At 55.7% G+C, this 23,998-nt stretch overlaps 12 protein-coding genes across 12 annotated transcripts; 8 read left to right on the forward strand and 4 right to left on the reverse strand.

Moving 5' to 3' along the window:
* Nucleotides 1-178: 178 nt before the first annotated feature.
* On the forward strand, nt 179-2,323 carry J3D65DRAFT_549836 (uncharacterized protein; the record flags this gene model as incomplete). The annotated part of the gene is made up of 3 exons (XM_066796972.1): nt 179-460; nt 539-2,038; nt 2,087-2,323. 3 exons carry the CDS (start codon nt 179-181, stop codon nt 2,321-2,323), a joined length of 2,019 nt encoding a protein of 672 aa, XP_066657706.1.
* Nucleotides 2,324-3,252: 929 nt separating this feature from the next.
* Nucleotides 3,253-4,621, forward strand: J3D65DRAFT_252945 (uncharacterized protein). Its single transcript, XM_066794822.1, has one exon. The coding sequence runs from the start codon at nt 3,367-3,369 to the stop codon at nt 4,513-4,515; it is 1,149 nt and encodes a 382-aa protein (XP_066657707.1). The 5' UTR covers nt 3,253-3,366; the 3' UTR covers nt 4,516-4,621.
* On the forward strand, nt 4,523-6,332 carry J3D65DRAFT_252972 (uncharacterized protein). Its single transcript, XM_066794824.1, has 2 exons — nt 4,523-6,205; nt 6,263-6,332. Exon 1 carries the CDS (start codon nt 4,728-4,730, stop codon nt 6,135-6,137), a length of 1,410 nt encoding a protein of 469 aa, XP_066657708.1. The 5' UTR covers nt 4,523-4,727; the 3' UTR covers nt 6,138-6,205; nt 6,263-6,332.
* Nucleotides 6,333-6,766: 434 nt separating this feature from the next.
* Nucleotides 6,767-9,048, reverse strand: J3D65DRAFT_252964 (flavin-containing amine oxidoreductase-domain containing protein). The gene is made up of 2 exons (XM_066794823.1): nt 8,320-9,048; nt 6,767-8,241 (listed from the first exon to the last, which is right to left on the reverse strand). The coding sequence occupies exons 1-2, from the start codon at nt 8,887-8,889 to the stop codon at nt 6,814-6,816; spliced, it is 1,998 nt and encodes a 665-aa protein (XP_066657709.1). The 5' UTR covers nt 8,890-9,048; the 3' UTR covers nt 6,767-6,813.
* A 1,292-nt stretch (nt 9,049-10,340) lies between these two features.
* On the forward strand, nt 10,341-13,382 carry J3D65DRAFT_616450 (uncharacterized protein). The gene has a single exon (XM_066799448.1). It carries the CDS (start codon nt 10,396-10,398, stop codon nt 13,078-13,080), a length of 2,685 nt encoding a protein of 894 aa, XP_066657710.1. The 5' UTR covers nt 10,341-10,395; the 3' UTR covers nt 13,081-13,382.
* Nucleotides 13,383-13,628: 246 nt separating this feature from the next.
* On the forward strand, nt 13,629-14,747 carry J3D65DRAFT_253026 (uncharacterized protein). Its single transcript, XM_066794825.1, has 2 exons — nt 13,629-14,456; nt 14,522-14,747. Exon 1 carries the CDS (start codon nt 13,827-13,829, stop codon nt 14,448-14,450), a length of 624 nt encoding a protein of 207 aa, XP_066657711.1. The 5' UTR covers nt 13,629-13,826; the 3' UTR covers nt 14,451-14,456; nt 14,522-14,747.
* Nucleotides 14,748-16,131: 1,384 nt separating this feature from the next.
* On the reverse strand, nt 16,132-17,431 carry J3D65DRAFT_548653 (uncharacterized protein; the record flags this gene model as incomplete). Its single annotated transcript, XM_066796917.1, has 2 exons — nt 16,132-17,233; nt 17,292-17,431. The coding sequence occupies 2 exons, from the start codon at nt 17,429-17,431 to the stop codon at nt 16,132-16,134; spliced, it is 1,242 nt and encodes a 413-aa protein (XP_066657712.1).
* Nucleotides 17,432-18,053: 622 nt separating this feature from the next.
* On the forward strand, nt 18,054-19,463 carry J3D65DRAFT_616463 (peptidyl-prolyl cis-trans isomerase). The gene is made up of 4 exons (XM_066799449.1): nt 18,054-18,241; nt 18,485-18,630; nt 18,700-18,837; nt 18,891-19,463. Exons 1-4 carry the CDS (start codon nt 18,061-18,063, stop codon nt 19,080-19,082), a joined length of 657 nt encoding a protein of 218 aa, XP_066657713.1. The 5' UTR covers nt 18,054-18,060; the 3' UTR covers nt 19,083-19,463.
* On the forward strand, nt 19,396-20,775 carry J3D65DRAFT_253620 (uncharacterized protein). Its single transcript, XM_066794827.1, has 4 exons — nt 19,396-19,574; nt 19,631-19,708; nt 19,837-20,453; nt 20,513-20,775. The coding sequence occupies exons 3-4, from the start codon at nt 19,893-19,895 to the stop codon at nt 20,654-20,656; spliced, it is 705 nt and encodes a 234-aa protein (XP_066657714.1). The 5' UTR covers nt 19,396-19,574; nt 19,631-19,708; nt 19,837-19,892; the 3' UTR covers nt 20,657-20,775.
* A 119-nt stretch (nt 20,776-20,894) lies between these two features.
* Nucleotides 20,895-21,668, reverse strand: J3D65DRAFT_600889 (uncharacterized protein; the record flags this gene model as incomplete). Its single annotated transcript, XM_066797998.1, has 1 exon — nt 20,895-21,668. The coding sequence occupies one exon, from the start codon at nt 21,666-21,668 to the stop codon at nt 20,895-20,897; it is 774 nt and encodes a 257-aa protein (XP_066657715.1).
* Nucleotides 21,669-21,874: 206 nt separating this feature from the next.
* Nucleotides 21,875-22,424, forward strand: J3D65DRAFT_600890 (uncharacterized protein; the record flags this gene model as incomplete). The annotated part of the gene is made up of 2 exons (XM_066797999.1): nt 21,875-22,130; nt 22,204-22,424. 2 exons carry the CDS (start codon nt 21,875-21,877, stop codon nt 22,422-22,424), a joined length of 477 nt encoding a protein of 158 aa, XP_066657716.1.
* Nucleotides 22,425-22,674: 250 nt separating this feature from the next.
* On the reverse strand, nt 22,675-23,992 carry J3D65DRAFT_548861 (Vta1 like-domain-containing protein; the record flags this gene model as incomplete). The annotated part of the gene is made up of 3 exons (XM_066796924.1): nt 22,675-23,563; nt 23,613-23,841; nt 23,890-23,992. The coding sequence occupies 3 exons, from the start codon at nt 23,990-23,992 to the stop codon at nt 22,675-22,677; spliced, it is 1,221 nt and encodes a 406-aa protein (XP_066657717.1).
* Between the last annotated feature and the right edge of the window lie 6 nt (nt 23,993-23,998).

Consider the following 23,998-nt stretch of genomic DNA (forward strand, 5'->3'; position numbering starts at 1 on the left):
GCGCAATCTGAGTCGCGGTGACGCTGACCCCGGTCGCGGGCGGGGACCAGGGGGTTTACCCTGGCTCTCCCGACGAAACCTCCAAATATATCCACCAGCACGGAGCCTCCTCGTTCTCTTCCCTTGTTGTTGTGAAGACATGCTCGCCAGACCCCTATCTCTCCCGCCCCGTTGAATCATGACCGCCTACGATGACTGGGGCTATCCGACGTCTTCGCGCAACCACTTCCACGAGCCTCTCTCACTGACTGCTCGGGCGACAACATTGGCCAAGTCGGGCCTCGAGCAGGTGGGAATCTACAATTCGCGTGCCCCCGCCTCCAGAAGATGGAACCTCAGGCGTGTATTCTCTCTTCCCAACTTCGTGATACTTCTCTGGATCTTCTACCTGCGGTGGGGTGAGCGGACCGTGTTCCGCAGCGCCATCCAAGCCTGCGACTGGAGCAACTGGGAAAGCTGGGTATGTCGCTACAACAACCGGCCTGCGGGCCATCGCCACTGGTCAGGCAAATCGAGATCAAGCTGACTTGCTCGCCAGCCTCAAGATGCTAATCCTCATCACCTCGTCTTCGTCGCCGACCCACAGCTCGTGGACCCGCATACCTACCCAGGCCGTCCGTGGCCACTGTCCACCCTTACTGTTGCATTTACGGACCAATACCTACGCCGCTCCTTCTCTCTCATCCAAACCGACCTATACCCCGATACCATTATTTTCCTCGGTGACCTATTCGACGGCGGAAGAGAATGGACTGCAGATGGCAGTATAAGCGAGGATACGTCGTGGAAGAAGTATGGAGACAAATACTGGCTGCGCGAATACGATCGATTCGGGAGCCTTTTCTTCGGACACTGGCCGGACGCGGGGATGGCGGCTCGCAAGGGACAAGAAGGTCGCAAGATTATTGCCAGTCTTCCCGGAAACCACGACCTCGGCTTTGCGACGGGGATCCGGCCGAATGTGCGCAAGAGGTTCAACACGTACTTTGGAGATGGAAACCGAGTCGATGTCATTGGGAACCACACATTTGTATCGGTAGACACCGTGTCTCTGAGCGCGCTTGGCCATGCCACCGGCTCCGAAACGCTCTGGAAACCCACCCAGGATTTTTTGGATCAAGCACAAGAGCAAAAGAAACGCGCTGTTTCGAGAGAGTTGCTGCGACAACAAGGCCTGCCTCCGCATCCGCTCTATGATCACGTCGTGCTGGAGGGTGATGATATGGCCGATTCCCACCTTCCATACCCTAACGTCAATGATGCCGAATTTCCTACCATTCTCCTTTCTCACGTTCCGTTGTACAGAGCTGAGGGCACGCCATGCGGACCCCTGCGAGAACACTGGCCCCCAACAGAGCCACCAAAAGGCCAAAAGGAACCAGTCAATCCTGACGAACGCAACGCAATCCCCGTGCGCGGAGGCTACCAGTATCAAAACGTTCTGACGCGCCAAATCTCCAAGGACATTACCGAAAAGGTTGGCCACATCGAGTACGCCTTCTCCGGAGATGACCATGACTACTGTGAAGTCGTACACATGGGATATCCCTCTGGTGGTAGCGGCATTAGAGAGATTACCGTCAAATCATTGTCCTGGGCAATGGGAGTGAGAAAACCAGGATTTCTAATGGTCAGCATGTGGAACCCGGTTGACCACCAAGGCAATCCCCTTACGGCCCAGGAAACCTCTGGACAGCCGACTATCCAAACTCATCTCTGTCTTTTGCCAGACCAGCTGAGCACTTTCATCCGCTACGGTTTTCTTCTTGGCTTCTCGCTCAGCCTTCTCATCGTTCGTGCAACCATCCTCAGTCTCCGAGCCAAGAAGACGGCATCCTTTTCGAATGGCTCTATACTTCCGACCCACAACCACACCGAGTCTTCTGCAGAGGCAGAGAAAGCAGAGGGCAACTCGGATCGCAAGCGGACCGACTCTCTTGGAAAAGGCTCTTCCAACTCATCAGACTCATCAGACAAGGGGGGTCTGTCTGCTCGGTCTTTGCCACCACGCTCCCCTCGCAATCCCAGTCCAACTCCCGTAGGTGGGTATGGCTTGCCCTCGCCCCAGCTGAATGGCCATGGGAAGCAGCCAAACGGTCACGAAAAGTATCCGCTGCCTCTTATCAATTATGCGGGTTACTACGGCGTGCCCCTTGAAGAGAAGAAAAAAGTAATATCCCCAGTCATTGAGACGAGACCGCGGAAAAAGGGCGTGTGGCGGCAGATCCTCTCGAGTTCTTTCATGGCGGAGTTGGGCAAGAGTCTCGCGCAGGTTGCACTAGTGGTGTTGGCGTACTATTTCTGGCTTCTTCACAAGTGGTGATGGGCGAACACCACTGTGCCATGCATTGTTTTACATAGAGCCATCGTCTTCGTCGTTTTCTTTCCTTTCGCTTTCATTGCAGTCATGATGCATACACGGATGTCGTAATTATTTGAAATCAAGCATGCAGCTTTTCACCGTTCCGTCCGCTTCCTCGATCGTGTATTTCAAATTCGCATGCCTTGACCCCGCGTGGCATTGAGATTGCATGCCATCCCCCGCCGGAGGTCCGTTTGCATTACGGCCCGCCCCCCTTCGGACCGCATGCCGGGTAGCACGTCATCTCTCTGTGACGCCAAGCTGTTTGCCCAACAACTTCAAACGTCTAAGAGTGGAAATTGCCCGAAGATGTGCCCCCTTGCTGTTTGTTTCCAATGTGGTGCCGTGACTTGCGTCTCTCAGCAATCTGCACTCACTGCTTGGAACCAGTAGGATATTGTCGCTGCCGGTCTCTGGGTAGTGAAGCGATGTATACTCCTACTTTAGAGTACATCTCAGGGATCATATATTTTTCAGACTTGAAATAACTTGCAAAGGACATGAAAAGCAGTTTAGAGATAGCGTTGGCCAATGAGAAGAGGTAGACGCGTTGCTCCTATCGATAAAGTTGCGTACTGGTGATGGTCGGAGAAACATCGGTCCGAAAGATCCTGGTGCACATCAATAGCTTGCCTATGAGCCTCTTGCATGGCATCTTTGCCTTCATCCGAACTGATTGAGTCTTTCATTCTTGAGAGAACAAATCCCGCCGCTCTACATTCAACATCAAAACGTCTCGTCGATCGACATTGCGTGCTTGAGGCTCGTAGCCCATGAACGCGGTTCGCGCCCCCCCTGCTCGCATGACGAAAGCCCAACGGCACCGGGCCCCATCTCGAGGCGCCAGCTGGTACCGACTCTCCACCGCCATCCGGAACGGCGTCTCGAGCTAGCTGTCCTTGCTGCTGATGCTGCTACTGCTGCATGCATGACCTGGCCTCTCCTCACCTCTGCTCGAATATCCGCTTCCATCGACCAAGCTATCGCTCTGGTGTGAGTCGGGCATGTCTTCCTCCAACGACCGGGGCGACGACGCCCTCCTCGCACGCCTCAACGCCCTCAAGAAGTCCAGCGTGACCTTGTCCTCGGCTCCGCCTGGTGCTGAGATCCAGCCGGACGTGTTGCGCGAGTTTGCAGAGGCGCCGCCTCCGACGTCCGTGGATGAGACCAAAGACCCAGTGGTTGACCTGGCGACGCGCTTCAAGCGCCTACACACGCCCAGTCCACGCTCTGGATCTTCTGGCAAGGCTTCGCCAGCTTTAGAGGATGCCGGGGTCGACTTTGGTGGCGAGGAAAAGAGCTTGGATGTGTTGTTAAAGGAGCTTGGCGGTGAAGATTGGGACTTGCAAAAGAGCGAGGAGAGAGATGTTGGGAACCTGGTAAAAGAGGTCAGAAGCGTGTTGCCTGCTGCCGAGACGCCTGGGAATGAGCAGGAGACTGCAAAAAGAAAGAAGGATCATAAGGAGTTCGATGAAGATGCCAAAGAGGTGGACATCGCGAAGCTGGAGCCTGGACGGGTCGAAGAAGAGCCGGATGAAGATGCTCTCGATGATCAGGAAGCTGACGAGTATATTGCTCAAGTTTTGGCCGATTTGGAGATCCAGGAGAAGTATGCTGAGGCTGAAGGCCCCAAAGAAGAACAAGGACAAGAAGAAGAGCATTTTGGCCCATCCAGCGAAAAGAACGAGGTGCAGAAGCCAACCAGGAGCGAAAGGCTTGACCAGACACCCGCCTCCACTGCCGACGTGATCGACTCGGCTTGGTCTCTGCCAGCAGCACCAAAGGATCTTCCAGACGAAGAGTCTGGCAGGGCCACTCCTGATGACGAGGCCTTGAATGCGCGTCTGGCCGCTCTTTCTGGGAATCCCAGCTTCCCCTCTGCGCCCTCATTTGCACCGTCAAAGAAGCCTCCGATCAAGACCAACAAGTCCCAGTTCACGGACGAAGAGATTGACAGCTGGTGCATTATATGTTTCGACAATGCCACATTGCGGTGTCTTGGCTGCGATGGCGACTTGTATTGCCGAAAGTGCTGGCTCGAAGGCCACAAGGGAGAGAGCGCTGGATTCGCAGAAAGGACGCATCGTGCCGTGGAATTTGTGAGGGGCGGAGGCTTGAAGAAAGAAAAGAAGGTTGCCGTTGGTGCAGGTTGAGCTTGTCAGTAAGGAACTCGCGCAGAGCCCATCTCCAGGGTCTCTGGTGCTTGGTCGGTTGAATGTGCTGCGTGGTTCCTGGGATTCTTAGCAAGCTGAGTGCCCTGAGCTTCACTGCGGCCAACAACACATACCAAGAGACAGGCCTGCTCGTCTCCATTGTCTTTTGGCCATGATAAAGCGGTGCGAAAGGCTCATGTGGGATTGGGAAAATGGAGGAAGCGGCTTTTGTGAATCGGCTTACTGCAAAAATTGCTGCGTGGGCAGTCGGCGGGACGACACCATACTGCACCACGCGGGCTCTCTCCGAGACGTGCGAATTCCCAACCCTTCCCAAGCACCCGTCCCGTCCTCCTCTTCTATTTTGGACCTTACTGCTTTTGCCGTCACAAGCCTTTACATCAACTGGAGATCGCGGGCGGAGTTGGGTTCGCTTCCAACCGGAAATCCTCTACACTACCCACCACAGGACCTCTTCTCAGCCGAGTACCACCGTCCAATTACCGACAACCTCTTTCGCTACACCCTGCTCCTCAAAAACAACCCCTTCAATCCTCTGTCAGACCCTACCCGCCATGGAGAGCACCCCAACGCGTCGCGGCAGCACTGTCTGCGCTTCCCCATCCAGCGAGCTGCAAGTCTCCAACAAGAACATCTCCCCTGGTGGAGTTACTGAGACGGTCTGCCCATCCAACGGCATCCACTCCCGTCGCGCCAGCCAGCAAGACCCTTTCGCTCTCGACCACACCCAGACTGCCAAGCTGCCCTCGCACCTCAATAATCAGGTCGTCCCTCTGGGTTTTCTCTTGACCGAGCGTCCTTCCACGGACTCTCTGGTCATTGACGCGTTCCCAGATTCCCTCAACCCTGAAGATCATGGCCCCTGCATCACCATGTTTCAGAACGCGCAGGCCGCTTTGGAGGACCTGGCCATGCACGTCAAGGTGCTTAAGCAAGACAAGGAGATTCTCATCCGCAAGATAAAGTCTCTCGTGGATGATGTGTCGCGCCTTCGCTTGCAGGCTGCGGTCTCTGACAAACAGGCGCTCCAGGACCGAATCGAAGGACTGATGCGCCAGATCGGATACCTGACGAGTCTTCCCAAGAACGAGGAGTATCTCGGAAAGATAAAGTTGTTCGAGGCTGAAGCCCGCGGCTCTCGCCAGGCCAAGTTCGACACGGAGCAGCTCCACGCCCAGACAGTCTATCATCTCCAGACCGAAAAGGAGGTTCTCACGCGGAAGCTACAGGTCACCGAGCATTGCTACTCAACGGAGCTAACGCGCGTCTCGGACTTGCTGCAGTGCCAGCGCGAGATGACCGAGAGAGCCCTCCAAGACTACGCGCTCGTCAAGGAGAAGAACAGCAAGTTGGAGACGGAGCTCGACCAGGAGCGCTCCAAGGTCTCGGAGCTCCACATGTACTTTAATCAGCAGCAAGAATGGGGCCAGGCGGCCAACGACACGTTCTCGCAGAACATCCGTCGCATGGCAAGCGTGCTCGAGGGCTTAACCGAGTCCGCCCGCATCGAGAACCAGCACCTGGGCATCACTCACCGCGCTCTTCAGGGCTGCCTGGGCAACCCTGTCGACGACCCTCAGCCCGAGCCTCGTCGCCGTTAGGCTGCTTCGTCGCCACCGAAACTTTGGGGTGTGGTGGCAGATGCCGTCGGTCTAGCATATCGACACCGGTATGTACTTTTCTTCCCCTTCCAACAGATTTCCTTCCCGTACTGACATTGAGAAAGGTTGTTTTACGCCAGCCCCTACGAAGTCTGATTGAGTATGGAAGACGCCATTGGCGTGGTTGATTGATGATTCCCGGTACGCCACCACTTCCTCTCTCCTTCCACACTATACGTCCTCGTACTAACACCGATCCAGATTCTGTTTCCAGCGATGCGGCCTCGAAATCTTTGAGAATGGCATGAAGTGCGTCGAGCACAGTGGTATTGGAGAGTTGAGCTCAATGGGTTGGCTCTCAAAGGAAGCAAGCCACGACAACTTGTGTTGACAATGACCTGGGCTAGTCTAAGACCTCAAAGGTCTTGGAGAGGTGCCCTTGGCCAAGGTGGCTTCGGAAGTTCGGTTTACAGTGATTCTCTCGGGGGCAGTTCGTGCTTTCCTTTCGTCATGCAGATGGATAGCTTTAGAATGGAATTTGCCTCAAACTTTTGCTCCGTGTACTGTACGTCGGCTTCGTAACGTCAAGGTCATTTCATTAAATAGGCTCAGTGCGAGCGCTCTATATGCGTGTCTAAATATTTACTTTTTCCACATCCGGCGCAACGTCTGCCGCTCAGACAGAGATCCACCGGGCCATCCACTCGTCGGTGACCTGCTTGGCCTCGTCCACCAAGCCCATATCCAGCAGCAGCTGCGCGGTTCCACGGACAGCGCTCTCGAGGGCCGAAAAGATCCACGCGTGCGTGTAGCTCGTGTGCTCGCCAATAAACACGGTCTGCTTCTCCGTCTTGAAGTAGGCGGGCAGATACAGCTCCTGCTGGCCGACAAGCGGGTCCGCCCACGAGCCCGACTCGAACTCGTTGTTGATCCAGCAGATGCGGTCGTAGCTGCCCGTGTACTGCTGCGCGGCGACATCGCCGTGGATGGCGACCATGGCGCGCTGCACGTAGGCGACGTGCTCGTCGTCCGAGAGGCCGCCCCAGCTGAGCACCGTGCTGTCCGAGTCGTAGCTGGCGAGGATGACGCCTGGCAGGCTGCTGTTGATGGCGTACGATGGGTAGCAGATGGAGCCGATGCCCGAGATGTTGGTGCTACCGCAGCCGCCGATGATGGGCGCGTCGAGGTGCTCCCAGAAGCGCGTTTCGTAGTGCAGCGCGACCTTGCAGGCTGTGCCGTAGTTCATCGTCTCAATGGCCCGGCTGATCAGGCTTGAGTAATCTGGGAGTTCCCACAGTTTCACTCTTGTGAATGGCACCGCGACGACCGTGTAGTCGTACTCGGCCGACGTGAGGTCGCTCCAGGGCCCGTCGGGGCGCCACGAGACCGTCATCTTCTTCGCCTCTTCGTCATACGCTAGGCGCTCTACCTTGGTGTTGTAGCGCGTGCGGTTAGCAACCAACGGGGCAAAGGCGCGCGGCAGGCTCGACAGACCCTTGTCGATGGTGCGCCATTCGGTTGCGCCAAAGTAGATCGAGTCGTAGAGCCACTCGGGGCTGTTGGATGCCGTCGACACGGCTTGGTCTGCAATGTCTGCCGACTGGCCCATCACGTAGCGCAGGTAGCCAGCTTCAGAAAAGTCAAAGTAGCCCTCCTCGACGGCCTTCTTGTGCGCTTGGAAGACATTGGTTGCGATCTCGGTCTTCTTCTCCCATGTCAGAGCGTCCCAGGTGTCGATCTGAGCCAGCGCCTGCTCCACTGCCGTCACGTTGGAGTAGGTGGCCGTGGTGTTGGTAGTGTCCTCCGGGTCGTTGGCAGCGCTCTGAATCCAGGGGATAAAGTTGACGGCTAGCGAAGAGTCGTTGCCGTTGATCTTGTTCAGAGTGTCGGCTAGTTGGAAGACCATGCGGTGGTCCATGATTTGAATCGTCTCGTTGGTGGTCGAGTTTGTGATGCTCACTGGGAATCTCATGGGTCCCATTTCTTGGTACTGGTAATCATCAGGGGAAGTGCCATTCAGGTAAGCTGTGTGTACGCGGCCTCCAACTCGTTCCGTGGCTTCGAGGATTTCCCAGTTGTGGATTCCTACAGAGTCGAGCAGGCGCTGTGGCAATATTAGCATCTGGAGTGTAATTTGATGCGGGCGCTGAAATAGAATGCTCCCGGGACTTGTTCGACTTACGGAGGTCATCAGGCCAGCCATGCCACCCCCCAGGATACCAATGGTCTTCTCCTTTGCCTGGGACACAAAAACCGTATCCGGCTCCTTCTCCTTGAGATATTCAACACCGTCGAACCAAGGCCCCATCGCATCAGCAATCTCGGCAAAGGTCACGCTGCGCCTGGCTTTCCTCCTCTTGATGGCAAAGCTTTCCGATTTTCCAACGAGTTCTTCGCCACTGAATGCGTGCAGACAGCCGCCAGAGAAGGTGTCCGCCGGGGGAAGCCATGTGAACCGGGTAGGCCTGTTGGATTCCCATCCAAGGTGACGCTTGGCCAAGGGGTGGTCTCCAATGTGGGTGGTGCCCACATGATGATGAGCCTCATATGGTGAGCTCATGTCGCAGGAGCCATAGTAGAGGGACAGCTCGCCATCGACTGGGCTCGCAAAGCTGATGTGAATGTTGGAAGCTCCCTCAGCGTCGGCGGTAAAGGGGCCCTTGAAGTGGACGGATGGAGAGCGAGGAATGACCTTTCCAGCTGCATGTGCAGCCAGAACGCTGGTGGCCGTGAGCAACAAGGAGAGACCCATTTCGGAAAAGAGGCTCTATTGCAGGTCAAAAGGGAGAGGCCGGTCAAGCTTTCAGCTTCGTCTGTCGAGCTTTCTGTTCTCAAGCCAAATCGGCATGTTTATATACTTGACAAAATCTACTGCCGTTAGGTGGACCACCGGGCATCTGCGATAGGTGTCACGCCCTGTGGCGGCTCAGTAAAGCGCGCGTTCCTACATATTTGCAGGGGTATTGAAGATAAACGGACTCATTTTTGGTCTGCGAAGGGCGTAAGGCCGCCGCCCGGTCGAGGTTGGCACAAGCAACGATCTTGTATGATAGTCGAGAAACTTTAGTAAACTAGAATCTTGGTCGTCGTAGGCTCTCGGAGGCCAGTGTTCGACATTTGATATTCTGCTTCTGGATAGAGCCAGAGATTGTACACGCCTGGCGGAAGCATGTTGTGGCCCTGAATGGTGCTGTCAGCTCGAGCCACAAGCAGATTCCGATGGTCATTTGCGGGGTGTAATGTCCTGATAAGCCATTTCGAGGCACCTTCTACGCCGAAGCTGAACTGAGCAGGTCCACGCTGGTTTCTTGGGGAAGCGTGCCCCGGATCCTATCAGAGATCGGGGGTCTCCACTGGATACGGGTCGATTGCCGTTCAAGCGATACACGGCCTTAGCAAAATATTCTGCTTTCTACATCGGATGCAGAGACGCTTCAAGCCCCAGAGAGTAAAGCTTGGATTTTCCAGCTGCATGGTCTCGAAACCTTAGCGATCCTCAAGCTTGGTATCACAGCTTAACCCTAAATCCAAACCCAGGTTTCTGGGTGTCGATGGAAGGCCTGAATAGAAGGCTGAACATTGCCGACGGAGCGGGTAAGGGAGCATCCATCAGACCTTGGGCTTCGGTGACATGGGATAGATCTGGACTTGCGGATTTGCCGAGCGACGTCGGAGTCAAGGGCGTGCCGATGGACGTCTTCTACAGCTGATACGGAATCAGAACGGAGTGAGGCCGACGGCACGGATCTGTGTCAAGCGACGAACAAGTCCGGCAGTATCATCGGTTGCCGATGGCCATAAGGACGCTTCAAGACGGCTCATAGCAACTCGGGGCTCGGATTGACGGGCAAAGCGAGAATGAAGACGTGTTCCGGTGAATAAATAATCATAGATATCGATTCTCGTTTGCGCTCTGAGACGGCAAAGTCCGATGAGCATGGATGGTGACTTGCAGCATCGTCTCAAGGATAAAAATGGAGGAAAAGCGTCGTGTCTGGCACGTTCGAGCGCGTGCATGTCGCGACCAGGCGGTTCATGATGATAGATGCGATGGCGTGATGGTGTTGAGTTTGTCTCAAGCGGCTAGGAAACGGCGTCGAGTCAGTGGCGCGAGGCGTCTGGATTTCCATGACACGGCCTGGCCTTGGCGCCTACGTCAACTGCAGACTAGCGTACCGACCTGACCACAACCTCAAAACTACTCCTCCAGTCATCTTGTTCCGGGAGTCTATCATATCGGCATGAGTTATGCGTACAGATGAGACCTTACCACCTCGACACTTTCCACCGCTTGCATCGCTCGCTGTTCAGATTTCGCCTCTCCAAAGTTTTTGACACTGCTCGGCCCTCGACGCTGTCAAGACACAGTCGCGAAAAACTTCGTAACCGTCGCGCGCCACCAAAGCGCGTCGTAGCGCCAAATGACTCCCAAATCACAGGTCATGGCGGTGAAATTGTCATGAGGCGCCTTGTGTTGGACAAGGATGTGACGATACCTTATCCCACCAAACAACCGCCGCTTCCTATCAAGCAACTCAGTCTTTCCCTGAAACAAGGCCTTCATGAACCTGCCGTTGACAGCGTCAGAAAGAATCTGTGGAAGTGGTACGCAAGAGTCAGGTATCAACACCCAGATGCCCTCCGACTCGTACCTGACGACGCCTGGAATGTTCTGTGGGCGACTCAGTCCCACGTTTCTCCTACCAACGACAACAGAATGGCCCACATGAAGGCTTTGGCCTACGACATGCAAAGGACTGGAAGTTCGAGGTTGCGCATGGCCTATCTTGACGCTCTGTCTGAGTCGGGCGAAGAGATGGAAGCGGCTTTGGAGTGGATCGATTGGTACAATTCCTCTTCAGATCCGGAGCGACCAGAGTTCCTGGAACAAGGAATCAAATTGGTCGCCCGCATCGGAATGGTCGAATACGCTCAACTCATCCTACTGGGATTAGAGGATATTGACCCAAAAGCTGTACTGAGAGTTTCGAAGTACATTTTCGCCCCTCTTTTTCAAGACGGCATGCCAGATGCTGTCAAGGAGGCTTGGGAGCTTTACGTCGACGTGCAGGGAAAGTATGGCGACCAAATGTCAAACTCCGACTACGAATTCTACTGGATGGGATTTTTGCGGGCCGGTGCAAGAAACCATGCCGTAAAGATATTTGAACACATGGTCCGCTCTCGAAAATTTGAAACCACTTTTCAAAAGGACAAGACAGAGTTTCATCATCAATTCACCCGTATTGCAAAATCAGCCGCATCTGTCGGTGATGTGCACCGACTGTTTCTGCCAATGTTGAACACACTGCCATCATTTTTCAAGACTCGATTATTCTTCAATACGTGGCTGCAAAGGCTCCTTGACTTCCACGACACAAGCGCGGCCCTCGTTGTCGTCGAGTTAGCATACGAAAAAGGGTGTGTGCCTGAGCCACGGATAATGGATCAAATCCTTAGCAACTGGGTCTCTTCACCAACGGCCACCACACGAGACCTTGAGATGGCTGAAGAGGTTGCCCTGCGCATGGTGTCGCAACGTCTCGAAACAGTTCAACGGCGCAAGAATACTTATAACTCGAAAATCAGCCAGCGCCGACGAAAACTGTCAATCTGGAAGGAAAGACCTGTCCCACCTGCGTCGAGTGCAACATTTGGGGTTCTCCTTCATCTCTGTTTCAAACGAAACCAAAAGACACTATCGTCCGACAAGGCAAGGGCAGAGTTTGGAAACCTCCTGGGCGAGCTCCAAAAATGCCAGCTCCCTTTCGACAGCAAAGGCCTGACCAAAGCCCTCCAGTTCTACCTGCAAAATTACGACCTACACATGGTTGACGAAACAATCATGTACCACCTCAAAAACGCCCCTTTCCAGAATGTGCCGCAGGAGCCCGCACTCGTTATGATATGGAACGCGTTCTACTTGAGCCAGAGACGGCGCGGAGCCAAATTAATGAGGGGCACAAACCAGGCCAACACACTAAGGGCAGAAATCTGCATGCAATACACGCTACAGTCCCTGAGAAAACGGTGGCGCGGCCGTGCACGAACAATGAAGGCCATGTCCACCCGCAATCGGGTCCTGCACATGATTATCAAGTGCTTCTGCAGCGCGCGGGACTACGGCGGTGCTCTGATGGCGCTGCGCGTCTTTGCCGGACGCTTCGGCATCTACCCCACGCCCAAGATGATTGAAATCATTGCCAGCAGCGTCGCCTCGCTTGCGTTTCGCACCCGGAGCCCCCTGCAACGCAGACAGGTGGCCGCCAGCCCTCTGTTTCAAGCTGATGCGACCAAGCTGATCCAAATCATGAACCAAATGTTCAACATGCGCGTCCAGAACGACATCATGATGGGAGATGCTGTCGACACGACGCGCCGCGCTCAGCTCATGCTGGAAACGCTGACGAAGTTTCTACGCATCACCATGTTGCGCAAGCACAGTCCAGATCAGGTCGAGGACAGGATCAACCATCTCAGAAAGCTATGGGGCGTCGAGGACTGCTCGACGGGCGATGAGACGGCGTCTGAGGTTTATCTCGAGCTGTACATGGGCAATGCTCTGGAAGATGATGGCCAGTTCGGTCCGGAAACCGTCCCAGAAGAAAGAGAAACGATGCTAGAAGAAGAAAATGCTGTGCCACAGGGACAGGACAACGCGCCAGAGGAGGAACATGAATCAGTGGACAAGCCATACCTCGAAGCCCGATCGGAAGAGGAGCGTCTTCAGCAGGAAGTCAAGCAAGTGGACCAGCGACCGCGGGAAAACGAGCAAGTTGAGCAGGACTTTGTGCCAGAGGACGAGCGTTGGTTGACTGACGACCCATGGCTCCAACCTCGACGGGAAGACAAGAATCTCCAGGGATGGGACAGATCATCCCAGAAACCCCGTGGCGATAGCTCGTCCGCTTGGGAGAAGGATAAATGGCGTAAAAGCGAGTAAGTAGGCACAGGCGCCTACACAAAAGCAAAGGTTTGGCGTTTTCGCGGCGTTGAAAAGCTCAGCACTGGCAAACCAGATTTCTACGCATCCATGCAGCACTTTCTGGTGGTTTGGACCAACAAAGGAGATGGACCGTTGGTTGGTGCCGGAACTTGTAATTTTGTATTGAAACCGGGGTGGCAGAAATTGGTGACTGGAGTTGTCATGTGTGTATATATAGCTGGACTTATTTTGTTGGCCAGGACCTTGAATGAATACCCACTCTCAGATCTACCTTCGGATTTCACAGTGGGTGTGAAGGGATCAATCAGCTGACGGCACGCCCATCCGTGAGTCAGATGTTGCGGCATCTTGAAACTTGAGAAAAAGAGAAGCAAAGAAGGATATAACAGTCCTCCTACAAGTCATCTGTGCGAGATGCTTGCGTTGACGAGAGAAGTGAGGAAAGCTGCGAGATTCTGTAGGAATCATGTGCAGTCATGAATCGTCCGAGAAGCATTACGCAGAGACAGACGAACGTGATGCCAAAGTTTGAAGAGCCAAACGCTCGAGAAATTAAAGCAACAAGCTAAGATTGGGTCGAATTTGTCGGTTGTGAGTGCCGAGTCCAAACAACGGCACACAGCTGATTCAGGATGCGGTGTTTCGAGACGGCAATGCTGAAGGAAGGATAAATTGTGCGCAGAAATGTACGAGAGCAGCCTACCCAATAATGAGGGGGCAAGGATTCCCTCCCCGATGGATGGATGGATACGAAGTTGTCGGCTTGTGTATGTAGAGCCTTTGCACTGTTGTTGCAAAAGAACGGAGGAGCCTCGAGAAGTCTGCTTTTAGAATCCAACCAAGTCTTGCTTGCTACGGTACCACTGAGCCATCTCTATTCCCTCCTCCTCCTCCTCTTCTTCCCCCTCCTCTTCCTCACACCACGCACCTTTCCCCCACACTACCCCTGCACGTCACGTCATGCCATATCGTCGTTTATTTGCCCCACAGCCCAGCACAGCGCCGCAGCCTCTCTCACTCAGCGCATCTCTTGGAAGCGGAGTGCAGGCATCAGGATGAGTGAGGAGGGGGTGGGCGCAGTAAGGCAGTCCGTCCGGATCATGATGGCGGTGGGGTGGGTGTTCCCCACATCAACCCCATCCTGCATCCCAACTCATCCATCTCATCCGACATCGGGCGCACCCCGCAACCCCATTTGGGAAGCGGCCTCGCCATCGCCTTCTCTTTCGTATCTCGCGCCAGTATTTCTGTTTTGGGACGGATTGCTTAGGTTGCTTGCGCACTTCTTCTTCTTCTTCTGTCCGTCTCTCCAACCAACGTGTCGTGGAGTTCATCTGACGAACATGTGGGACGCAGTAATAGCGTGACATGACGTAAGAAGCAAACCAAGCAAAAAAAAAAAAAAAAGACAGACAGACAAGCTAAACCATTCTCGAAGCTTTTCTGTAACTAGTTCATACAGCGGGCAAGCAGTCAGAGCGACGCGACGTGAGGGAGGATGATGACGTGCGCCGGAAGGGCAAGAGCGCGTGGCCGCTACAGGTACAGGTACAGGTAGCTAGCCAGCCAGCCAGCCAGTCGGCTAGCTTGCGTGCGTTGGGCGCGCGCGCGTGCGGCTAGTTGCGCCTCTAGCAGAGTAGGCTCGTGGGTAGTGCGCTGCTACCTACATGCTACTAATGCTGCACGTGAATTGTTGCATAGATCCATGACCATGAGAGAGAGGTGGGGTTATATTGATGGTTGGATATGTGTGGGGACCAGTGGATGTGGATCGATCGGAAAGACCTGAGAGGCTGGCTGGCTGGCTGGCTGGCTCACGCGTCGTTGACCGAGGCGATAATGACAACGTGCGGAGCAGCAGCGAGCAGTCGCCACAGGGAGCGAGATGAGAGAAGGGGGTCGTGGTGGGTTAGGACAGCCTTTTAGCAAACAACGGCCTCATTCACAGGTCAAACAACCAACAAAAAGGGATGGAGAAAAGGGAGACAGTCATTATGCCTTGAGCAGCGTTCCGCCGAGTGTCGGAGCCAGTTCCTAGACGGACCAAAAGAACGCCGCCGCCGAGTCGAGTCTACCTACATACGTATCTGAACGTACACTGCACCGCGTTCCCTCACAGTAATAGCGGTTGGGAAGCGGTCGTGAGCAAGGAGCAAAAGTGACGAGGCAAGCCCACCAGACGAGTGAGCCCTTGCCTCAAAACGCTCCCGGGCAGGAAAAGAAAAGGGAAAATGGTAGACTCGGAGTGAAACAAGAGGGAGAGACGAGGAAAGATGGAGAAGACGAGGAAAGATGGAGAAAGCGAGACCACGGAAACGGTCTCAACAGGCATCATCGTCCGAGACAATCAGAGAACCTACTATGCGCGCTGAAAGAGTAAAGGAGAGGACAGAATTAAACAAGAGACAGAAACTGCGCGTCCCTGCGTACCACCTGTCCCAACTAATTTTGCTCTCATCAAAGCTGACTCCGCACGGCTCTCCTTTTGGGTTGTTGTTCTTAGCAAGCGCAAACGCTGGACACTATGGGGGTGTTGCTGACGATGTTGTGCGTTGAGTGTCGATCGATCGTGGCATACAGCAAGGAAGCGACCGGAGCAACGTTCAACTGGGTATACAGAGAGCAAAGGAAGTAAGATGGGGTATCTGACGGCGACAATGAAACAAGGAAAAATCCCAACTGAAAAAAAAGCCTACTGAAACCTTATCCTGCCGCCCACTAACCGCATAACCATCCGCTACCCGGAGAAAGATGTGAAGAGTATATAAGAACCCGAAGCCGTAGCGCGCCTGTTGGAAACCGTGGGCGGGCTTAGCCGGCGCCGGAAAAGATGCATCCCTAGAAATCTCGCGTGGTAGGAGGTAAGGAGAGATGAGAGTCATAGAAACCCCAAATTCGAGGGATAAGATGATGCTTTTGAGCATCCCAATGCAAGTGGTTTCGTGGCCAAGAACTGTGAATCCTAGGCCCAAAGCTGGAATGCAGAGGGGTTCGGTCGAACCGAGATGAGATTGCCTTTGGATGCAAGGAGGATGTGCACGTGGTAAATCAGCGAGCGCCGGCCTCCAACTGGCTTGGAGTCGCCGTGGGTGCCGTGGCCGCCGTCGCCTCGTTCGGGTTCTCCGAGCGACGCCAGACGTTCCTGAATGGCCTGCTAAACGACGGCATGGTTGGACTGAAAGCTCGCAACCGGGCACCAAGGCCTGGAGATTGTGCATTCTCTTGCTGGGCCGCAGGTGGGCCAGGTGTGTGAGGAGTGCGGGGGCTCCGGCGACCCTCGTTGCGCTGGTCTCCAATCACCATGAGACGTGCGGTGCGCAGTGGCCGACGGGGGCTGGCAGAAATCCACACAGAGGCTGGTGTCTGCGGCAAGCGAATGCCAGGAGTGTGCCGGCGAGGATTGAGGTCGGCAGCGGCTTCACCCTCTGGACGAGGCTTAGGCACGAAGTAGTCGTGCTTGCACAATGGACAGCAGGCCCGGCGGCTAGTGAGCCAGGGATCGACGCATCCGGCGTGGAATGCGTGACCACACTTTAAACCGCGAACGTCATCCTCATCTTCAAGGTCCTCGAGACAGATTGCGCAAGTGTCGCCGCGGGAGGAGAGTAGTTCTGGAGGAGCGGCCGTCCGGATGGGATCCTCGTCGTCTTCGTCATCGTCGTCCTCGGAGCCGGCAGGGTTGAGGTGTTGATTTTCCACGGTGCTAGCGACCGTCTTGCACTTTTCCAGCTCGAGATCCTTTTCTTCGGAAGATAGGTCCCGGGCGTGTTCGGTGTGGTTGTCCGTCGGGGCAGCGGCAGTCGATGGGGCGGGGGGTTGCTCGATTGGATGCGAATCCCGTTTCTCGGCGTCAATGGTCTCGTCGTGTATGGTGCCATCGGCATCTCTGAGGCTAGCAGCGCGGCTGCCGGGCCTGGAGATTCCTCCAGCAGTGGGGAGGCCGTCCTTTTCGCGTCCAGAGCGCCACGTCTTGTACTTGATCAGAGGGAAGCGGTCGTTGACCTCGTCCATGGTCATGAGCTTCTTTTCGCGACGACGACGGCGCGGATGAGGGTGAACTTGGCCAAGATCGATTTCGGCTTCTCCATTCAGGCGAGCGCGGCGGCTGCGCTGGTTGTAGCGGAAGCAGTACTTGACGCCGACAATGATCCTGAGCAAAGTATCAGTAGGGTGCGGCGGGACGAGGCGGCGGTTGGGATGAAGCTGACCATAGATTGGTGAAGACGACTCCGAAGCCGAGGGCAACGAAGAAGAGCAGAGGAGAGTTTGTGGGGCCGCCGCCTCCATTGTTGTTACTGTTGGAGTTTGAAGTGGCGGAAGGGGCGCCGCTACTCGTCGAGTTGCTCATGGTGGGCTCGGGCGCAGTGCGACGCAGAGTGTTTCTTGGTGAAGAATCCTACCAAGTGCAAAGAAGGAGTATGACACTCATGTAGAATGAGCGAGGCGCTTTGGGCGCGGGCGCGAGGGATGAATTGAGGTGGAGTGGACTTGACAGATGGCGTCAGAGGGCCGGCGACAAAGGGTAGTGTAAGGTAGCTGTGTGTGAGAGCAGAGGGCGCGCGGGCAGCGATGCAGATGGAGGAGGAATAGAGGCCTGGGCTGGGCGGAGCGGCTAGCAGGGTACCGGCTAAGATGGGCAGGCCAAGGCGGGCTAGGCTAGGCTAGGGCGCCGGGCAGGAGCGGCGCGATGGCTTTGCGACAGCTGACGGGCGACGGGCGACGGGCGGCAAGGAAGACAGACGAGGGAGGGCGCAGCAAGGTCGCCGGCTGTTGTTGAACGAGTACGACGACGACGACGACGACGAGGGTGAGAGGGAGCGGAGAGGGAGGACGAGGGAGAGGGAGGGGGACAGGAAGTAAAAGAGAGTCCTTCAGTGCTGTTCTCGGTGCTGACCCTGCCGAGTACCTACTGACTGCCTGACTGACAGCGGCATTGCGCGCCGGGACCGGCCGCCGCCCAATACCTGCGCTACAAACATGTTACCCGCCGCCACGCCGCCAATGGCAGCCACTCCTCCCTCTCCCCACGTCCCGTCTTGTCTTGTCGTCACCACCATCCCAATCCTTCACGAACCCTCCCGTCATCGCCTCTCCAACATGGCTTCGTCTGTCCGTAATCCGGAGAACCCCATCGTCTTCTTCGACGTCTCCCTCGGCGGTAAGCTTGCGTCGCCTCTTTGTCTCCATCACTCCGCCGTCTTTGTTTTCTTCTCCCTTGCCACGCCCCGATCTCCTGCAAAAGCCACCCTCGACGCTTGATCGCCGCCAACTGTTTTCCTCCTAGCGCTGCCGCACATTGGCTAAGTCTGCATCTGTACAGATTGAACTCTTGTTCTACCCTGCTGCAAATCATGCCTTGGTCCACTTGCGGCCGCTTGTGCTGACTTTGCGAATTCCACAGGCGAGCCACTTGGCCGCATCAAGATGGAGCTGTTCAAGGACGTTGTCCCGCGGACCGCTGAAAACTTTCGCCAGTTCTGCACCGGCGAGACCAAGAACGCTCTTGGCAGGCCCCAGGGCTACAAAGGATCCAAGTTCCACCGCGTCGTAAGTACATGTACCTCTTGCCATGCATGGGCCCTCGCTCCTTTTCGTGCTGACCACGCCGTCATCCAGATCAAGGACTTCATGATTCAAGGTGGTGATTTCCTCAACGGCGATGGCACTGGTTCGACCTGCATCTATGGCTCGCGCTCCTTTGCCGATGAGAATTTCCAGCTCAAGCACGACTCGCCCGGACTTCTGAGCATGGCCGTAGGTCGATTCTTTTTGGACACGATGTGCGCAGAGCTGACCACGTCCAATAGAACTCTGGCGCCGACACCAACGGCTCCCAGTTCTTCATCACAACCGTGGCCACGCCATTCTTGAACAACAAGCATGTCGTGTTTGGCCAGGTCGTCGACGGCATGGACGTCGTGCGCAAGGTTGAAAACACTCGCACGCAGCGCGAGAAACCGGTCCAGGACGTCACCATCGCTCAATGCGGAGAGATGTAGAGGTCGAACGCCATGATCGACTTAGATTCCATGGTTGCAACGGATGCGACAGTGGAACAAGGTAAGACGCGTGTGCGCCTGAAATAGATGCAGCCACGAATTGCGCGCCTTGTGCCCCAAGGTCATCCCTGAGCGTCAACAAGACCTTCCATAGTGCAGCAAAAAACAAGGCAAGAGAAGAAAAAAGAGCGAGGCGGGTTAGCATAAAATAAAACGGTTCCGACGTCTCACATCCCACATCCAAAACAAGCTTGGTCGAGGTGCACGCACCAATCATGGCGCAGCGGGCGTGCCGTCCCTTGGGTGCCCCTCCCTGTGCGTCATCAGGCATAACTCCAAACACTTCACCCTGATGCTGCTCCCACGACAAATATCTCCCCCGCTCCACCATTCTCCAATTGCCTGTCCAAAAAGTTACCCTCCATCCCGCGACTGTTCAACCGCTCCGCCAGCCACCCAAACAAACACCCACCGCACAAACGACCTCACCAAGTAAGTACGACCCAGTTCAATTACCCCGCGAGTCAGGGCCTAAGCTCCACAATGGTTCCCCGTCGCCGCTTATCCGCACCCCCTGACGCACTACCGTCTTCACATCAGCTTGCCTTGTCGCCGTTGCTTGCCTGGTACACGTCTTTGACTGTTTGCCCAACGTAAAAAAGAGCTCGCATTGCCGCCTTCGCTTTCTGAATCGCTCAATCCCGAGTCCAAACTTCTCAACGCCCAACTGACGCTTTTACCCCGCACCTTCTAGACAACTGCCACCACCACCACCACCACCACCACCACCATCACAACAGACTCACGACCATGTCTTACAACGACGAATACTCACGCCGCGGCGAGGGAGGCTACGGCCGGGACGAAGGCTACGGTCGTTCCGAGGGAGGCTACGGCCGCGAAGAAGGCCACGGTCGTTCCGAAGGTGGCTACGGCCGTGACGAGAGCTACGGTCGCAGCGAGGGCGGCTACGGCCACTCAACAGGCACATCGTACGGCGGGGGCGCGCGCTACGACGACGATGACGACGACTTCTCGAGCGCGGCGGAGCACGCATCCAAGCACAGCGGCAGCAGCGGAGACCACTCGCTCTTCAGCCAGGCGCTGGGCATGCTTTCGGGCAAGAAGGGCAGCCTGGCCCAGGAGGACGTCGACGAGGAGGACGCCGTGCGCCAGCACAAGCGCATGTACACGGACGACGGCAACGGCCACGAGGCCACCTCGGACAACATGGGCGCCGCCGCCGCCATGCAGGCGCTGAAGCACTTTTCCGGCGGCGGTGGAGGCAGCGGTGGCAAGACCGAATACATTGGCACTGCCATGTCCCTGGCTAGCCAGCTGTTTGACCAGCAGCAATCGTCGGGCAAGGCCGTGAGTCTTCACTGACTACCCCACACCTGCGAACACGCTCTTGTTGACCCCTCTTTTAGCACTCCAGCGCCACCAAGCAGGATGCTGTCCAGTCGGCCGCCCAGATGGCACTCAAGATGTACATGAAGTCGGAGATGGGCGGCTCCAGCGGCGGCTCCAGCAGCGGCGGCGGTCTCATGAAGCTGGCCGGCAAGTTCTTGTAGGAGCCTGGCAGCCACACCACGGCCACCTTCAGTTGCGCTTGCTCCCCCTTGCAATGATGAAAAGCCATGGGTCCCGAGGAAGCAAATGATCTTTCGACTTTTCATAAACATCTCTCGGGCGCCGGGATATCTTGCGAAACTGGGTACCTCTATGCCCACTTCACGACCTGTGTCTCGGGCTTACAAAACTGCTTGATGCTTGCCCCTGGGTTGAGGACGACGTCTTGACGCTTTTAGCTTACGAAAAACAACAAATACAATGATGATGACTTTCCACTTTCTCCACCAAACGTCTCTCCGCTTCCTTTTGACCCAAGGGTTCCATGGATTCAGAATCTGGTGTAACCATCGTTTGAAGATCGGGACTCATGTAAGAGTCCCACAACCACACAGGACACACAATCAAACACGGCATCGTTTGTTTGCGATTCCAGCAACATTCACCTTTTAGTATCAGATACCAGCTGCCAAACGCACGAAAGCGGCTGCAATGCAGTCTCGTCTCGTCATCATCATCATCATGGACGGCTTCTTCGCCAACATCAAAAACACAATCGACAAAGCGGCAGCAGGCGTCGACAAATTCGTCCACAACGAGGCCAAGCCTTGGGTCGACCAAGCAGCAAAAGACGTCGACGGGTTCGTCCACAACGAGGCCAAACCATGGGCCGAGCAAGCCGCCAAAGACATCGACGGCTTCGCCAAAAACGAAGCCAAGCCGTGGGTCGACCGCGCCGCCCACGACTTCGTGGCCGTCGTCAAGCACAACATCGAACCGTGGATCGACCACGCGGCCCACGACGTCGAGAAGGTCGTGGCGAACGACGTGCTCCCGCGGCTCGCCATCGCAGCGCAGCACGTCGACGGCCTGTGCAAACAACACGGCTGCCATTTCCCCCTTCTCTTTCGACCAAGGGATCTGCTTAGCAAAAGATTTGGAAAGCAAGTGCCGCCTGCTTGCAGTCTTCTGCTGAAGACCTGTCCAGCACTGCTCATGCGGTTCACCTGCCATGGCGATGTGCGTAGCAGTCACTCAGCTAGTCAGTCACCACATAGCACAGCAGAGGGCCGCCGACATTCCCTTGTTGTCGGCGGCAAAGAGTAGAAAAACAAGCCCGCAAGTGTCATCACTTCTCCACCTCCATCCACTCCTCTCCAACATCCTTCTGGAACAAGGGTCGCGTTCGTTCATCCGCCAAACCAAAGTGATCCTCCACCATGGCGGACAACAACTTCTTCGGCAACTTGTTCGTCAACGTCACCGAGAGCGCCCAGCAGCTCTTCAACAAGACGACCGAGTACGTCTTCTCCATCAAGTGGGAGGACCTGCCCGAAGACATCAAGACGTACATCCGGGAGAACCCTGGCCAGGCGGGCATGCACGTCGTCGGTGGCGTCGTCTTCTTCGCGCCCGCGCTCATCACCGGCCCGCTGCTTGGACTGCTCGGCTTCACGGCTGTGGGACCTGCTGCTGGTAAGTTGCTCTGCGGTGAGCGCTGTCCATGTGTCGTGGCTTTATTGTGCTAATGAGGACGGGTACGGTGTAGGCTCCATCGCGGCCGCGTGGCAAGCGTTCATCGGTCCCGTTGCTGCGCGCGGTTTCTTCGCCACGCTTCAGAGCGCTGCCATGGGAGGATACGGCGCACCAATCGTTGGCAGCATTGTGAGAGCCGTCGCCGCTTGGGGTTTCGCAGGATGGAAGAGGAACGGAACCGAGACGGGCGGTAACATGACTGGAAACGGTATGGGCAACGAGCCGGTGATGTAGAATTGGGAGTCGTATGGAGATTCCCACCATCAGCGAACTACCAGAGTCAGCACCTTGCAAACACACACACATGATCAGAAAAGCGAATCGGGAACGAGAGACAGGACTAGGGATCAAATGATGCTTGTTGTAGGGTATCTTCGAAAGACATGAAAGAAAGTGCAGAATTCCAATCCAAGATCAACTCCACCGCGACCCTCCTGACTATATTGCAAAAGAATACTCGTTATTCGACTGCGACTGCAGATAATTAACGAGCACCAAGCGACTGCAGTGCAATCTGCAGCTCCTTGACTGCCGTGGGAACATCTTCGAAGTTCAACGCCGAGATGGCCCACTTGGCGTGCTTTTGAGCATTCAAGATCGAGTCATCGTCGTTCTTATATGCCCCTGAGCCTGCGCTCTCGATACTAGGTGTCACACCGCCCATTGGCATATCACGCGGTGCTGATGGCGCTGTACTTGGTGCCGGGGGAATGTGGTTCGTAGTCGATACGGGAGCGGGAGCAGAGCGATAAAAGTCCTGGGGGTCGGAAGCAGGGGGCTGTGATGCCACAGGGTCCGCAGGTGCTGGAGGAGCAGAAGGTGCCGATCCCATTGGAGTATCCGTATCCATCGGCTGCTCGGGAGCAGTTGGTAAACTCGGCACAGCATTTGCAGAAGTAAATGTTGGAACCGTCGGGAAGTATCCTCCTCCTACCGAGGTTGTTGAGCCCTTGCGGCTGGGAGAGTCCAGCGGAGAAACATCGTGCTGCGGTGGAGGAGGGAAAGGACCCGAATTGGAAGGGCCTGGCGGGGCAAACTCTCCAGGTCCGGGCCAGTCAGAGGCAGGAGCTGGAGAGGGCGCAAAAGATGGAGGCGCATCTTCCACAGTAGGTTGTAGCGATTGGCCATTGTTGATGTTTTGTACTTCGGGGTCGTTCGGGTCGAGAGCTGGAGGAGCTTCTTCCAGGGTGGGAGACGGAGAGCGGACAGGATTCGAAAGGTTCGGGTCCTCGCCCGCTTTCAAAGCCTTGGCTATACGCAAGGCGTGGTATTTGGCATACTTGGACTTGGCCGCGATTTCAGGTTCAAGTGGGCCCCAGATGGCCATGAGGTCCAAAAAGGTCGCGGCTGCGCGGAAAGTGTCGGCTGTTTGACTGTACCAGGTCAGAGCTTTGTGCTGTACTTGGGAGAAAGATTCCATACGCAGTCACTTTATTAGCCCTTACGGTGTTGTCGGCCCTTTGGAATGTCTCGAGCGCAAACTGCTCCAGGTACGCCTTGGCCGCAACCTCGTCCATTATGGCGTCATTGTCGGGATTCTGCTCCTTTATCCTCTCGAGCTTGTCCATCAAGGCGGTCGTGTATGTCATGCATTCCTCGTCATTTGTGTGGAGGCCCTTGCCAATAATCTGGTTGACGACATGGTACTCGCCTGCAGCCTCTTAGTCGCTGGTCCTGTCCGCGTTTGGCCGCAACTTACACCAGTAGGCAATTACAGGCTTGATTTTTTCGAGCTGGGAGGCGCGCAGGGCAAAGCGAGAGATGTCGGCCGGCTTGAGGCCTGCAGGAATTTGGGGCGGCATGGTTGA

This window comes from Phyllosticta citribraziliensis (genome assembly GCF_038025025.1).
Source record: "Phyllosticta citribraziliensis strain CPC 17464 chromosome Unknown J3D65scaffold_3, whole genome shotgun sequence".
Lineage (NCBI taxonomy): Eukaryota > Fungi > Ascomycota > Dothideomycetes > Botryosphaeriales > Phyllostictaceae > Phyllosticta > Phyllosticta citribraziliensis.

What these genes read in the sequence shown, in the direction of transcription:
- J3D65DRAFT_252945 (XM_066794822.1), top strand. Translation starts at nt 3,367, where the DNA reads ATGTCTTCCTCCAACGACCGGGGCGACGACGCCCTCCTCGCACGCCTC.
- J3D65DRAFT_252972 (XM_066794824.1), top strand. Translation starts at nt 4,728, where the DNA reads ATGGAGGAAGCGGCTTTTGTGAATCGGCTTACTGCAAAAATTGCTGCG.
- J3D65DRAFT_252964 (XM_066794823.1), bottom strand. Translation starts at nt 8,889, where the DNA reads ATGGGTCTCTCCTTGTTGCTCACGGCCACCAGCGTTCTGGCTGCACAT. An exon ending in TGGCTGGCCTGATGACCTCC is followed by an intron (nt 8,242 to 8,319) that starts GTAAGTCGAACA and finishes ATATTGCCACAG; the next exon opens with CGCCTGCTCGACTCTGTAGG.
- J3D65DRAFT_616450 (XM_066799448.1), top strand. Translation starts at nt 10,396, where the DNA reads ATGAGACCTTACCACCTCGACACTTTCCACCGCTTGCATCGCTCGCTG.
- J3D65DRAFT_253026 (XM_066794825.1), top strand. Translation starts at nt 13,827, where the DNA reads ATGGATACGAAGTTGTCGGCTTGTGTATGTAGAGCCTTTGCACTGTTG.
- J3D65DRAFT_616463 (XM_066799449.1), top strand. Translation starts at nt 18,061, where the DNA reads ATGTTACCCGCCGCCACGCCGCCAATGGCAGCCACTCCTCCCTCTCCC. An exon ending in GATCCAAGTTCCACCGCGTC is followed by an intron (nt 18,631 to 18,699) that starts GTAAGTACATGT and finishes GCCGTCATCCAG; the next exon opens with ATCAAGGACTTCATGATTCA. An exon ending in CCGGACTTCTGAGCATGGCC is followed by an intron (nt 18,838 to 18,890) that starts GTAGGTCGATTC and finishes CACGTCCAATAG; the next exon opens with AACTCTGGCGCCGACACCAA.
- J3D65DRAFT_253620 (XM_066794827.1), top strand. Translation starts at nt 19,893, where the DNA reads ATGTCTTACAACGACGAATACTCACGCCGCGGCGAGGGAGGCTACGGC. An exon ending in AGCAATCGTCGGGCAAGGCC is followed by an intron (nt 20,454 to 20,512) that starts GTGAGTCTTCAC and finishes CCCCTCTTTTAG; the next exon opens with CACTCCAGCGCCACCAAGCA.